This window comes from Pygocentrus nattereri, chromosome 1 (genome assembly GCF_015220715.1).
Source record: "Pygocentrus nattereri isolate fPygNat1 chromosome 1, fPygNat1.pri, whole genome shotgun sequence".
NCBI lineage: Eukaryota > Metazoa > Chordata > Actinopteri > Characiformes > Serrasalmidae > Pygocentrus > Pygocentrus nattereri.
In genome coordinates, this window is record NC_051211.1 from 12,189,914 (window position 1) to 12,204,913 (window position 15,000).

The 15,000-nt window shown below is 42.6% G+C and overlaps 1 protein-coding gene across 4 annotated transcripts in view; it reads right to left on the reverse strand.

Annotated features, from left to right (window-relative positions):
• Positions 1 to 2,157, reverse strand: part of sp4 (sp4 transcription factor) — a 17,935-nt gene extending 15,778 nt beyond the window's left edge. Inside the window, exons 1-3 of one of the 4 annotated variants that reach the window (XM_017687344.2) lie at positions 1,821 to 2,157; positions 945 to 1,030; positions 1 to 435 (exon numbers count right to left, since the gene is read on the reverse strand). The exon at positions 1 to 435 is cut by the window's left edge and continues 1,072 nt beyond it. In XM_017687344.2, coding sequence (XP_017542833.1) covers positions 1 to 435; positions 945 to 1,013 — 504 coding nt within the window. In that variant the 5' untranslated portion in view covers positions 1,014 to 1,030; positions 1,821 to 2,157. The other 3 variants (XM_037539738.1, XM_017687343.2, XM_017687345.2) reach the window with 3 other exon arrangements.
• Positions 2,158 to 15,000: the final 12,843 nt, after the last annotated feature.

Sequence of the window (15,000 nt, forward strand, 5' to 3'; positions counted from 1 at the left end):
GATAACCTGATACTGGATCCCTCCTGTTGAATTGGGCATGTTCTGCACCTGGATAATCTGAAACTGTTGCTGCTGTCCCACAGATGCATTGTTGGCGGCAACCGATTTTATCTTCCGGCCCTGTGTGCTGTCCACAGCCACCACGTTAGCGGTGGTCGCCACGGTGGCCACGCTGGTGGCCTGCACGCCGTCCTTGGCCACTGCAGTGGTGGCAGCGGCTGCAGGCGCGGGTGAGGCCGCGATTATCTGCCAGCCGTTTCCTGTGAACTGAGCGGGCAGAAGCTCCAGCTGCTGAGGAGGGTTCTGGAGCTGCACCAAACCCTGGCTGGGGTCTATGATGATCTGCTGCTGGGCGCCGGCCTGGCCTTCCCCTCCCACGCCTCCTATTTTACTGCATGTGGCTGCAAGAAGGGCGAGAGGCGACGGCTGCGCGTCCTGTTCACGTAGTACAGACACACACAAACAGAGGAGAGAAAGGGGGGGAAGAAAGTGCTGTCAGTGTCAGCAGATGTGGGCGGGATTACAGGAAGAGGGGGTGGGTGTGCGCGAACCACAATTTCTCCATTTCCCGATGAGGGGTTATGAGAAACACGCAATTTATTTCTAAAAGTGGGTCACAGCAATAATGAACCAACACAAAGTATGGTTATGTGCAGGAACATGATGTAATCACAGCCCTGCCAAAATGTTTTTGCACAAGTTATTGTGTCTCCAAGCAGCAAAGGACTGTAAATTCACATGTTTAAAGCCTGAATTAAATGATGAGGCTTAAGACAAACACACAACCATGTAGAGAGGTGGTTTTACAGCTAGTGTTATGTGATGAAGGGAGCTGAAGCTGAAGTTGGTTTAAGCAGCTAGTGCTAGCCTGCGATCAGGAAGTGACTGCAGTAGGGGGGAAACAAGTTGCAAGGCTTGACAGTCATGCAACTTCTCAATCCTACCTGAGATCCATGCGTTTTTCCTTTAGTGGTCCTTTCCCCTCCACCCGATTTCCCCCCGTCCGTGGCCATGGCTTCTTTCTTTTGCTCTGCAAAAAGGAAATCATCTCGGTCAGAAGGGCAGCAAAAGGTGCTCAAGGAGACTAGACGGCTCCAACTCAAAGCGGGGAAACAGAAATAACGACGAAGGCTTAAGTTATTCGAATTTTCCGTTCCACCTTAAATGGTGCAGCAGTTACATGACGGTCCTTCAGGCGCCAGAACGTGACTGCTGCACCATTTAAGGTGGAACGGAAAATTCGAACAAGGAGCCAACTTCAGCTGGAGAAACAAGGTTTAGCAGCACAGACAGCAGCATAACGTTAGGCAGCCCTAAAGGGGAGGGCTGGTCCGTCCCAGGCATTGTAGGGCTCAGGCAATAAAATGACAGCAATTCTTACAAAGCCATTCTCGATATTATTTTTAAAAAATACACAAAAATAAAAAACACGGGGAGCGTGAGCAGCCGTCGGTGCGTGTGGAGAGAGGAGAGGGGTGGAGACGACAGGGGGAGGGAGGGTACGTACCACTCATCCCGCATTAATAAAACCGGAGAGGAGTTGTTAAAAGAGTGAAAAAAAAGAAGGCCGGACGCCGTGGAGGCAGAGGCAGAAGCCCGGAGAAGGACGGCCTATTTTTTTTTCCTCCCCACGAATGGCTGCTGGGTGGTGTGGCGTAGCTCCACCGACCGACCGCGCCGAGCGCTGAACGGCGCGCAGTGACGAGCAGACCCAGCCCCGCCAGGAAGGAAGGGCGGTACCGAGAGAGAGAGAGGGAGAAACGGCAGCCCGTGGACAAAACAAAACACAAACCGGGGGTGAAAATTCAAGCGTGTTATACCTTCGAGCCCGGCCTGTGACTTTTTGTTTTTTGGGTTTTTTTTGCGCTTTTTTTTTCTTTCCGGCTCTCCGACGAAACGCGTCCAAATCCAAGTTAACGCTCCTGCCTTTCGCCTGAAGGCCCACCCACTTCTATTTAAATATCAAGTGAACGCCAAAATACGCCCCGCTCTTCTTTCTCTTTTTTGTGTGCGCGCGTGTTTCCGCCTTGCTGTCCTCACCGCTCGTCCTCGCACCGAGTTATTCCCGCGTTTTACGCGCTGCGTTCACTTTTCGATATCACACTTTTTCATGCACAATTGCATTAGCGCTACAGTTGAAAAAAAAGAGGCTTCTTTGTGGGCGGACGCTCTCCGCCCACATATTCAGATTCGTTCGAGGCCGAAAGGCAGCATGGGAGTTGTAGTTCGGCTCGCCTTCGCGCGTGTATCGTCCAGCTCGATCGCGGACTCCGACTCCCAGAAGGCACAGCGCTCGTGCGGGTTAAAAAAACCGAGGGGGTGTTATCATGTTCGGTTGAAGGGGATGAAGAAGGGCGGTTACTTGTGCTATGTGGGGGTTGGGCGAATGGAAACGGGTGGAGAGAAAAGCTGACCTGTTCACCCATGTCACAGCCACATTCTCACTGCTCGAGCTGCTACGGTGGCGCGAGGCAGCTAGTAGTGCACGAGCTGATCGCCTCGTTCACTAAATGAAACCAACTGCTTCACCTATGTGTTGTTTAACACCGGCCTCCCAACCCCAGTCTGCTGTCATGACCAGTGAGGCCTGTGTAATGTAGGACGTTTAGGTGTTACAGGTGTGCAGTGAGTAGTTGCGTGCTGACGGCTTAAAGGGGAATTCCACCAGCTTCCAGAAATTCTACATGATTCATTCTTCAGATGTGAAGTCGTTCACAGATGCGCTGTAGTGAAACCTGTCGGCTTCTTTTCTGTGGTGGTGATTAGAAACAGGGGACACAGTGTGCACAGTGCACGTATAGCTGTTTTATATTTTCACCAAAACAATCATTGAACCTACACGTCGTGTGTGAAGTTAAGAACGGTGAGATAGTGGTAAATGTGAACAAAAAAATCTTGCAGTGCTTTTTCTCCTTACAGCACCCTGCATATGCCTCTCTGCCAAGAATATACTTATATGTTTAAAAGTATATGTTTTAAGCCAAAAGCTTATCTCAGAACTACTGGAAAACTAAGTCTCAGGCACCAGGGAACATATTTGTAACCACTTAGTGTGATAACGTTGTGTGAGGTAGATTGAAAACGCAGTAAGGTTTAACCACCTGTGATGGAATTTACATGTGACCCAATATATAAATGCTATATAGTGCTTATATGCATGTATGTTTGTGTATGTGTGTATATATACACACACACACACACACACACACACATATATATATGGTTGTTGTCGGAAAAACCTTTGAAGGTATTGTACTCCTATACATTGTGTGTGAATTTCATGAATGGACCAACAGAAATGGCCGAGAATTATGTGGAAAAAATCTGGTTCCATTGACTTACATTAAAAGTGGAGTGTATTTTTTCTCCTGTAAAGTTATCATTTTGGAGATATATATAAACAGTGATTTACATTTATGGCATTTGGCAGACGCTCTTATCCAGAGCAACTTACAATTTTATCAGCTTACACAGGTAGGCGAAGGCAGTGTTAGGAGTCTTGCCCAAGGACTCTTATTGGTATAGTGTAGGGTGCTTGTCCAAGCAGGGGATTGAACCCCAGTCTACAGTGTTGAAGGCAGAGGTGTTACCCACTACATCAACCACACACATAAATATATATATATATATATATATATATATATATGCTATATGTTATATAAGCCATATATATATTGCAAAAGACAACTCTCAACCAATGCATCACAAACACAAGGCCCTTCTGTACAAACTCACCGTGTGTTCTTATGGTACTGCCGCAGTTAAAACACTCAGTACTCAAGGGGGCGCTAGAGGACAAATCATAGATTTGCTGTCATTCCAACCAGAGCTGGTTTATGAGGAGCCTGGCCACTTCCTATTTCTCCCGTTATATCAAAAACATGACTGCAAAACAGCAGAGGGCGCCTATGAGCGAGTCCTCAGTGAATGGAGCTAAACAGTTAAACATTTCCGATCACTTGCCCAGAATATTCCTTTACTTTTAAAAAGTAGAAGGATGTATTTTACTAAAGAAAGCAAAGAAAACGCGCCTCTTTGTTTCCGTTTTTCTACAGCAAATGGGTTTTGGTAGCAGGACCATCATCTATTATGATTTGTTATGATCATAAGGCATTAGTTGAGATATTAATAAGCTAAATATTAACATTTATATTGTACCTGCCTTTAGCACATGTCTGTCCCAAACCCTAACCTCTAAAGTTACACTTGAAAAAACTGTACTTTATTGTCTTTTAAATATCTTTTTGAAGTGAATGTGAAAGATTTACATTAATCTTGAGTTAAATTTTTAAATGAAGTTACTACCCAAACAGTTTTATGGTGTGGGCGGGGCTTTGTTTTAGCCACAGGAGCATGAAGTGAGGCTGTATCCGTGACCCTCATGACCACATGGTGGGCAGTTAGATGGCATTGTTTTGAAATAAAGGTGCCCCAAAGTCTGAAAATAAGTTTGTAACATTAAAAACTGATTACATTAATTTATCTCTTGCGTACAACCGTTCGGTCTATGCTCATCATGTACTGGCTAGTGTTTTTGAGTTCTGCTCAAAATTAGGCTAAAGTGGTCACTACTGACACACTCGGTAAAGTTTCGGTAGTATAACGATTGCTTTGGTAGTGACAGAATAGAATGTTTGATCATTTTTTAAAATAAACATAATTAAGGTACAGGGTCACTCAAAGCAAATGTCCATTAGTCTAAATTCCATGTATACTGCTTTAAAGGTGCTGTGTTTTCCTTTGACACTGACATCAACAGACACAGTCCTTCATGTATTTCTTATAGACTTGTTTCTTTCTGCTTGTTTCTTTTCCTGCACAGTGGCCACAGTGCTAGAAGAATACTGAAGCTCAGCAGCACCCATGACATGTTCCTACAAGTGTGTGGGGGCCAGAAAGTAACAGTAAAGTCGTCACTGAGGGGCGTGGTCCACCAAGGGAGTTGCTCTTACCATTCAGAATTTTAGCAGATGTATGTCCCATAATGAGAGGCGATCCGTAAGCATGTGGATTTTCAGGTTGGTCCAGACCTCACACTCAGTGCCTCCCGATGCGATGGGATGCACTGAAAAGACAGCTGTAACCCTGATTACCTCATTACGAGTCCATATTGAGTTTCAGTGATAGTTACTTCAGCATAACATGGCTTGTGAATTTTTTAGGCAAATTAGGGTTCAACTGCTCCTGAAGTGACAAACAAAACCCCCTGGTGGTCATTAAGATCATTGCATTTAAAGGGGAATTTCACTGGTGGTATATTTTGATTTGTCCATCTGAATTTATGTGACCAAGTCATAAGGCAAATTATTCAGTAACTGCATGTAATAACTGTAAACATTTATTTATTCAAGAATAAGAAGAGATGCCATCTGTTTATAGTTTATAGTCCAGATTTGTGGAAAAATGGGTCGACTTCCAGTAGAAAAAGTTCAGCTTCTTTTATTATAAGGGTATAAAATGACCGCCATCTATTTGACTGGAAAGAAGACAGTTACAGCCTCATACGACACCCACCTTTTCAATATAGCTTATGAAATATGAAAGTTATGAAGAATATGACGAAGTGTGTTTTGGAACCATCGCTGGTCTCAAGGAATTGAAGAGGTTAAATATTTATGCATTCTTAAATGGGTAAGATCTAAGCAAAGTCATTCAGAGTGGTTTGGCATGAAATGCTTTGTTCTAGAGAAACTGAGTCAGTATTGTCCACAGTAGTGTGATAGGAACCAGACATCTGAAGAGTTTAATGGCTCTAAAAGCTCCCACATAGAAAACGTTCTCATGAAATGGTTATGAATATGCTACCTGTTGCCTGAAACATTGTTCTAAGGTAGTGTTATGATAAAACACATTTTTCCAGATTTACCACTATTTCACCACAATCAAAATTGCATATAAAAACTCAGAAGACAAATCTTGGTTCACTGGTGGTTTTTTATATCGTAAATGCACATATACGTAAATGGCTGTAGTTGCATTGTTGAAATCTCGACCCCTGATTCCTACCACCACTATGAGAAATGGTGAGTCAGTAAGTTTCTCTATAATGTACTACTTCACATCAAACCAAACTTTGTTTAGACCTTAGCAACAGAAGTAGAAACATCAATGAAATTGATTTTTCTGTGCTCAGTTAAAATGAGCCGGTGCTGATAGATATTAAGTCATATTGAAATGCGTGGCGTATCTAGCTGCTGTTACAGTGTGAAATGCTGGGCTAAATATGACTTTTATTTAACTGTTTAACTTTTATTTTATATGAAAGTTATCTGAACTTGTATTTACCTAACAGGCTGATCGTCTAGTATGCAGTTCATAATGATGACTTGTTTTTGGTTGAAGGGGAATTCCAACATTTTTCTAAATTTATGAATAACTTAATAGTTGAGATGGAAAGTCATTCAGAGTGGTTTGATGTAACTCAGATTTCTTTACAATCACCAGGGGTCGCAATGTCTATAACACAAATATAGCCATTTAATTTACTCTGCAAAATGACAAGTGAATAGAAAGGCACACATATGGGAATTTTGGGATGATGCCAACATCCAATATTTTATGCAGAAGCCTGTATCCAAAAATGCTGAGACACTGTGCCAAATGTAAATAAAACAATGCAGTGATAAGCAAACAAAACCCTTTATTTAATTAAAAATAGCACAGACAACATATCAGATGTTTAAACCGAGAAATTGTATTGTTTTCTGAAAAATATATGGCCATTTATAATTTAATACCAGCAACACATTCCAAAAAAGTTGGGATGTGGCCATGTTTACCTTTTAACAACACTCTGTAAGCATTTGGGAACTGAGGAGACTGACTGCTGTAGTTTTGAAAGTGAAATATTTTCCCAATTTTGCTTGCAATAGGATTCCAGCTGCTTTATTTTTATTTTATTAGGGTTTCATTTCTTATTACGGAAAATGTTTTCACTGGGTGACAGGTCTCGACTGCAGGCAGCCAGGACACTTTCACTATGGAGCCATGCTGACATTTGACATTGTCTTGCTGAAATAAGCAAGTCCTTCCCTGAAAAAGACGTTGTCTGGATGGCAGCATATGTTGCTGCAAAACCAGCATTAATGGTGCCTTCACAGATGTGCAAGCCACCCGTGCCATGTGCACTAATGCACCCCTATATCATCACAGATGCTGGTTTTTGACGTGTGCTGATAACAAGGCAGGTGGAGGTTTAGCCTGGAGGACACGGTGTCTGTGATTTCCAAAAACAATGTCAAGTTTTGATTCATGGGACAACAGGACACTTTTCCACTTCACCTCAGTCCATCTTAAATAAACTCGGGCCCAGAGAAGATGGTGGTATTTCTGGACTCTTTATATATGTTTTATCTTTACATGGTAGAGTTTTAAATTGGATTTGTGGATGCAGTGACAAAATGTTTTCACAGAGAAACACAATGAGTATGTTTACATGTAGTCAATAATCCAATAACTTCAGAAAATCAGATTTTGTCACTAATCCAATCAACGCATTTATATGCACTTGAGTAATCAGATAATATTAAGTAAGTAATCGGATTTCTGCTTTGAATAAACCCCAATAAACTCAGAAGAAAATGTGACATAAACGTAATGTAGAACTCAAACTTCATGCTGTGGCTTTTAAAAAAAATAACCTCTTTACCTGAAAATATGAACATACATCGCCTAGAAGATGAAGAATATTTAAGCCCTTAATTTTGTCAAACATGTATTTGGTTTCAGCATTGCTCTGAAAGTGTTTATTTCCGATACCTCGGCCTGTTTTGCACATGCACAGACTGAGAAATCTGAAAGAAATCAGAGTAAGAGTTTACATGCGCTGAGAATTCTGATTACTGGGCTAAAATCCAGCTCTCTTTATCAGATTTCTTAATCAGATTTCTAGACCTTTCTGTGATCTGATAAATCGGGGTGTGCTGTTTACATGACCATTTGAATAATCAGATAACTGCTGAAATATAATTATGTGATTGTGATTTCCACTGCAGAGTACTACAGCTGCCAGTATGGAATGCAAACTTGGGTCAATCTTTGGGTCAACAGTTTAAAAGGTTATATACCATGGAAAAGGTGTGGGCTTTCTCATAGCCCCTCGACTCTGTGCCTGTATGTTGGGGTTTTCCCCGGTGGACGAGAGGGTAGCTTCCCTTCGCCTTCGGGTTGGGGAACGGGTCCTGACTGCTGTATGTGCTTATGCACCGAACAGCAGTTCAGAGTACCCAGCCTTCTTAGAGTCCTTGGGAAGGGTGCTTGAAAGTGCTCCTCCTGGAGACTCTATCGTCCTACTGGGGGACTTCAATGCTCACGTGGGCAATGACAGTAAGACCTGGAGGGGTGTGATTGGGAGGAATGGCCTCTCTGATCTGAACCCGAGTGGTGTTAATTTTTTGGACTTCTGTGGAAACCACAGTTTGTCCATAACGAACACCATGTTTGAACACAAGGATGTCCATAAGTGCACATGGCACTAGGACACCCTAAGCCACAGTTCACTGATTGACTTTGTAGTCGTGTCATCGGACTTGTGGCCATGTGTTTTGGACACTCGGGTAAAGAGAGGAACTGAGCTGTTAACTGATCACCACCTGGGGTGAGTTGGATCAGGTGGTGGGGGAAGATGCCGGTCAGACCAGGCAAACCCAAACGTATAGTGAGGGTTTGCTGGGATGTCTGGCAGAAGAAACTGTCAGATTGATCTTCAACTCACACCTCCGTCAGAACTTTGACTAGATATCGGGGGAGGTGAGGGACATTGACTCAGAATGGGCCATGTTCCGTTCCTCCATTGTTGAAGCGACTGACTGTAGCTGTGGTCGCAAGGTAGTAGGTGCCTGTCGGGGTGGTAATCCTCGAACCCGGTGGTGGACACCCCAGGTGAGAGATGCCGTCAAGCTGAAGAAGGAGTCCTACCGGGCATGGTTGGCCTGTAGGACACCAGAGGCAGCTGGCAGGTATCGACAGGTATCAAGCGATCTGCGGCTACAGTCGTTGGCAAGGCAAAAACCCGGGTGTGGGAAGAGTTCGGTGAGGCCTTGGAAAGTGACTTTAAGTCGGCTCCGAAAAGATTCTGGCAAACCGTCAGGCGACTCAGAAGGGGAAAGCAGTGTGCCACTAGCACTGTGGATAGTGGAGATGGTGTGCTGCTGACTTCGACTGAAGATGTCATTGGGTGGAGGAAGGAATACTTTGTGGACCTTCTCAATCCCACCAACACGTTCTCCAGTGAGGAGGCAGAGTCTGGGGACACGGGAATAGGCTTGTCCATTACTGAGGCCGAAGTCGCTAAGGTAGTTAAAAAGCCCCTTGGCGGCAGGTCTCCAGGGGTGGATGAGATCCGTCCCGAGTTCCTCAAGGCTCTGGATGTTGTGGGGCTGTCTTGGCTGACACACCTTTTCAACATTGCGTGGACATTGGGGGCAGTGCCACTGGATTGGCAGACTGGGGTGGTGGTGCCTCTTTTTAAAAAGGGAGACCGGAGGGTGTGTTCCAACTACAGGGGAATCACACTCCTCAGCCTCCCTGGTAAGGTCTATGCAGGGGTACTGGAGAAGAGAGTCTGGCTTATAGTCAAACCTCGGATTCAGGAGGAGCAGTGCGGGTTCCGGCCTGGTTGTGGAACACTGGACCAACTCTTTACCCTCTCCAGGATTCTGGAGGGTTCATGGGAGTTTGCCCAACCAGTCCACATGTGCTTTGTGGATTTGGAGAAGGCATTCGACTGTGTTCCCCAGAGTATTCTGTGGGAGGTGCTTCGGGAGTATGGGGTACATGGCTCTTTGCTACGAGCCATTCAGGCCCTGTACTAACAAAGCAGGAGTTTGGTTCGCATGGCCGGCAGCAAGTCAGACTCGTTCCCAGTGAGAGTTGGACTCCGTCAGGGCTGCCCTTTGTCACCAATTCTATTCATAATTGTTATGGATAGAATTTCTAGGCACAGTCACGGGATGGAGGGTGTCCGGTTTGGTGACCTCAAGGTCACATCACTGCTGTTTGCAGATGATGTGGTCCTATTGGGTACATCAGGCCGTGAACTTCAGCTTTCGCTGGATCGGTTTGCAGCTGAGTGTGAAGAGCCCTCTCTGGGTCGGGGATGAGCTCTTGCCTCAAGTGGAGGAGTTTAAGTATCTTGGGGTCTTGTTTAAGTATCTTGGGGTCACAAGTGATGGTACAAAGGAGCGGGAGATTGACAGACAGATTGGTGCTGGGTCAGCAGTGATGCGGGCTCTTTACCGGTCTGTTGTGGTAAAGAAAGAGCTGAGCCATAAGGCAAGGCTCTCGATTTACTGGTCGATCTACGTTCCCACCCTCACCTATGGTCATGAGCTTTGGGTAATGACCGAAAGAACGAGATCGCGACTACAAGCGGCCGAAATGAGTTTCCTCTGCAGGGTGTCTGGACTCTCCCTTAGAGATAGGGTGAGAAGTTCGGTCATCGGTCGAGAGGAGCCAGTTGAGGTGGTTCGGGCATCTTGTTAGGATGCCTCCTGGACGCCTCCCTTGGGAGGTGTCACAGGCAAGTCCACATGGGAGGAGACCCCGGGGAAGACCCAGGACACGCTGGCGTGACTATATCGCCCAGCTGGCCTGAGAGCGCCTCGGAATCCCCCCCAGGGAGCTAGTGGAAGTGGCTGGGGAAAGGGAGGTCTGGCCTCATTGCTTAGGATGCTGCCCCCGTGACCCGAACCCCGGAGAAGCGGAAGATGATGGATGGATGGATGGATTGATAAGCTCATTCACTGTATAATTGGCTGTTTTGGTGATGTCACAAAAAATCAACACATTTACGTGTGCCTATTCGGTCTACAACAGTTTAGCCCCGCCCATGCATAATAACATTATATGGAGTGTTTCAGCCTGGGCTGCTTTGAATGAGGCTCAGTATGCAAAACAGGGCAGCTGATCAGAGTAGAGGCAATTTACTTTATATCTCTTTATATTTATATGTCTTTAAAACGCAATTACAAAAACAGCCTTTTTAATTCCTGTTAATCAGTGATGAAAAGAGTTGGAAAACAATCTTGTAAAAAATGAATTGTGACTTTTTTTGGTGCATAAAACTAAATAAACATAATCAGTGGACCTCAGTGAAAAAATCGTCAAGAAGAGTGTAGCAAATTGGCCCTGCCAAGAACTGTTTTTATGAGAAAATGGAACTATAAGAGAGGAAAACAAGGCTAAATAGTAATGCAGTCATGTGTTTTGGTTCAGCGATTGAATCTTGTAGTGTGATTTTGTAATTGTAGCTCATATATTCATGGGGTAGCAAAATGAATGAGTTATAATGGGAAGACAGAACATTTCATTGATTTTTTTCAAAATATTTGCATAATTAAATGGTTAAAAAGTCATTCAGGCTTTGACTTGAAATGCACTGTTATAGAAAAACATACCAAGATAAGATAAGATAAGATAATCCTTTATTAGTCCCACAGTGGGGAAATTCACAGTATTACAGCAGCAGCAGAGTAACAGGAGTAAGGCACTCAGTAATAGAAATGGGAAACATTATAAACATTATCAACATTATAAATGATAAAAAATTAAAGCTAGATCTTAAAGTATTTACAACAAAATAAGGATAATAATGGGAGCTGTGCTGGTTGAACAGTCTCACAGCAGCAGGAAGGAAGGACCTGCAATAGCGCTCCTATACACACTTGGGGTGAAGGAGCCGGTCACTGAAGGAACTGCCCAGTGCTGCCAGAGTCTCATGCATGGGGTGGGAGTAGTTCAAGTAAGAATTGTTCACAGTGGAACCAAAGGACTGATGAGTTTATTACATGAAATGGTTTGAATATGCTGCCTGATGCTTGACCTATTGTTTTTCAATAGTTTTGAGATAAACTTTTTGCCAAATAGTGATTTTTAAAATCCATTCATAGTGGAGAGTTACCTGCAGGGCACTGTGATGCAAAATTGCCCTCAAAGAAAACTGAGAAAATAGTAAAAATACATATTGTTTTCAGATTTACTATTTTACCATGATCAACATTACATATACAAACTAGGTTCACTGATGTTTCTACAGTAGAAATATACATATAGTTATATAGTCCCTTAAATATTCATGGTGTAGTGAAATCAACGAGTGTTCACTGATTTTTACATTTGCTTATTTACATGGTTAAAAAGTTGTTCAGAGTGGTTTGAATTAATTTAATTATAATGAAATAGAACATTCTCCTTAAACCTACAGTCATCTGTTTCTACAACTGAACTACATGCAAGATATTGCTGTAGGCTTTAATATCAAATTGTTGTGAAAGTGCTGGGTTTTTATGATGGAATGATGAAAGAAGGGATGACAAGATTTACTAAGTGAGCACAATCAGCATCAAATACAGTTGTATGCTTTGGCTCAGCAGTTAGAATGAAAAATAATGAATTCCTAATGAATTCCTGTTACATGGGTCTCTATGGGAAAATGAATGAAAGGATGAAAGAAAGGATAACATGGTTTGCTGCACAAGTGCTCCCAGTATAAAAAGCGGTGTTAAAATGGTAGCCATGTCAACATAATCCTTCAGAGAAATTTGGGGCAAAATAGTCTGTTCTGGAGAAACTTGCCGTGTTGGAGTTGTTCACATTGGTGGTGATAGGAACCAGACATCCACCTTTAAAAGGTCCCTCACAGAACGTTATTACACGAAATGGTTAGTCCGATATCTGAGACAGCGTTTTACGACAGTTCTGTCATAACGTTTTGGCCTAAAACGTATTGAATTAATGTATTTGAATCATTCTTGGTGGAGGGATACATAAAGGGTGTTCTATGGCAAAATAGACGCCAAAGAAAAGTTGTTTCAGTCAGATTTATGCCTATTGTTCTATAATCAACATTACATGTGAAACGGCAAGGTGTATGTTCACTAGTAGTTTTGGGTAATAAATAAACTGGCTATAATTGCATTGCAGACATTGTGACCCCTTGTGATCTGACTCTGCATTATTCAGAAATGTGTTTTAATTGGTGGAATTCCCCTTTAAGTTGAGTTTTATTGCTCTGTCTTGAAATATGAAAAAAGCCTTGTAAAAATGAATGGGTTTCTATGGTAACTGGGGGAAAAAAAGAAAAGTTTAAAGCGGAGTGGAGAAAAACATACTTATGTAAGGATGGCTTTTCTCTATATTCCAAAGTTTGTGGCTCTGGCTTGCAAACCATGAATGTAAGCAGGCAGTGAATTGTGAATGGAAGCCTCTGGGATGACAAGCAAAAGATGAAATAAAAGGGGATAGAGGTATAAAAAGCAGATACATGCATTGTATTAGTAAGAACTCCACCACAGTTTTTGCTGGTTTTCAGCATGAAAACTGTCTAATGGAACAACTTTAAAATCAACATAGTAATGTTTTGGTCTGTAACTGGATAAAGGGATGAAAAAGAGATGCGACTGATCTATCTTTCTTAAAGGCATAAGTAACAAGATTAAAGGCAAAACTGGAATAAAAGAGTTTGATGTACTATGTAGACATTGAGTGTGTTTACACGCACTCAGTTATCCGATCACAATTGGATTTCTGCAGTTATCTGATTATTCAAATGGTCACATAAACAGCATACTCTGGCTTCTAGTAAGGTCTAGAAATCTGATTAAGAAATCCGATAAAGAGAGCTGGATTTTAGCTCAGTAATCAGATTTCTCAGTGCATGTGAACTCTTACTCTGATTTCTTTCAGACTTCTCAGTCTGTGCATGTGCAAAACAGACGGCGGTACTGCAAATAACCAAGCAGCGTTGATGGCAGCAAAACATTTATGGAGCGACACTGAAACCAACGTCATGCTTGATGAAATGTGGGATGTAAATGTTCTTCATCTTTCAGATGATGAATGGTCATATTTCAAGGTAAAGTGGCGCAATGTTTTAAAAAATTTTTTTTAAGCTGCAGCATGAAGTTTGAATTTTATATCACGTGTATATCACATGTCTTCTGCTGTGAGTTTATTGGCTGGTTGCAAAGCATAAAACCTACCAGACCTGGAGTTTCCACAGTATCTGATTACTGAAGCGCATGTAAACATGTTGATCGGATTACTGACAAAATCCACTCTCCACTCTCCAGTCCTTGCAGTCCATATGTAGAACTGAAGTCTACCTATTACATTACATTCAAGCTGAAGTTATAAGCAGACTTATATAAGCAGACTGAGTGTTCAGACAAAGTTTGAGTTCTAAGTGTTGAAGAGAAGTCATTTAAAATGAATTATGACATTTCATGCACAAACCCACACAACCAATAAAAGTGATGAGAAAAAATAAGCGACAAGCAAAAGTAGTAGATAGGCCCTTTAAGAACTTTGGAAAATGTGGGGATCATGAAAACTCAAAAAAGCAATAAAAGCACAGCTTACTTAACTATTTTTTGCTGCTGCATTTAGCTCCAGTGCTTTAAGACCACATACTGGCTGCTGTTAGCTGTTATGGAAATGCATATATTTCTCACCACACTTGCTTACTCAGTGGCTGCTTCATTGCTCGTCCACAAGGGAGCAGTATGTGATTTGAAAATGCCTCATAGCGTCCATCACACTTACACAGCCTCCATCAACAGTTAACTCTCAAAATAATGCCTCTTGAAATCGCAGCTAACAGAGCAGACACAGCATGGGTTTGACAGCCCGGCTTTCCAGGCTGGGTAGGTTCAGACGAGGGTAAATCTTTTTTTTTTTTAAAAAAAAAGACCCGCAGACCTGAACAGCTGGAATTATAGTGTGGAGTGAACCAGGCTTCCCCCACATCATCACAGATGACATGTGAGTCGTTTTAAGAGCTTCTCAAGACGCTGTAACTCGCGGTCAAATATTTTCTTATGGGGAAAATTACATTTTGAAAAGTCAACACAAACTTTTTTGTGATGTTGAAGTATGTAGTTTTTTTATTATGAGTAACTTTGACCCCTTGTTAATTCTTTTCATAAGTATATGTTGGAAAATTGCCCCAACATGTAATATTTTGTATGTAAGAAAAAATGAAATTGCAGGCTACATGCTGAA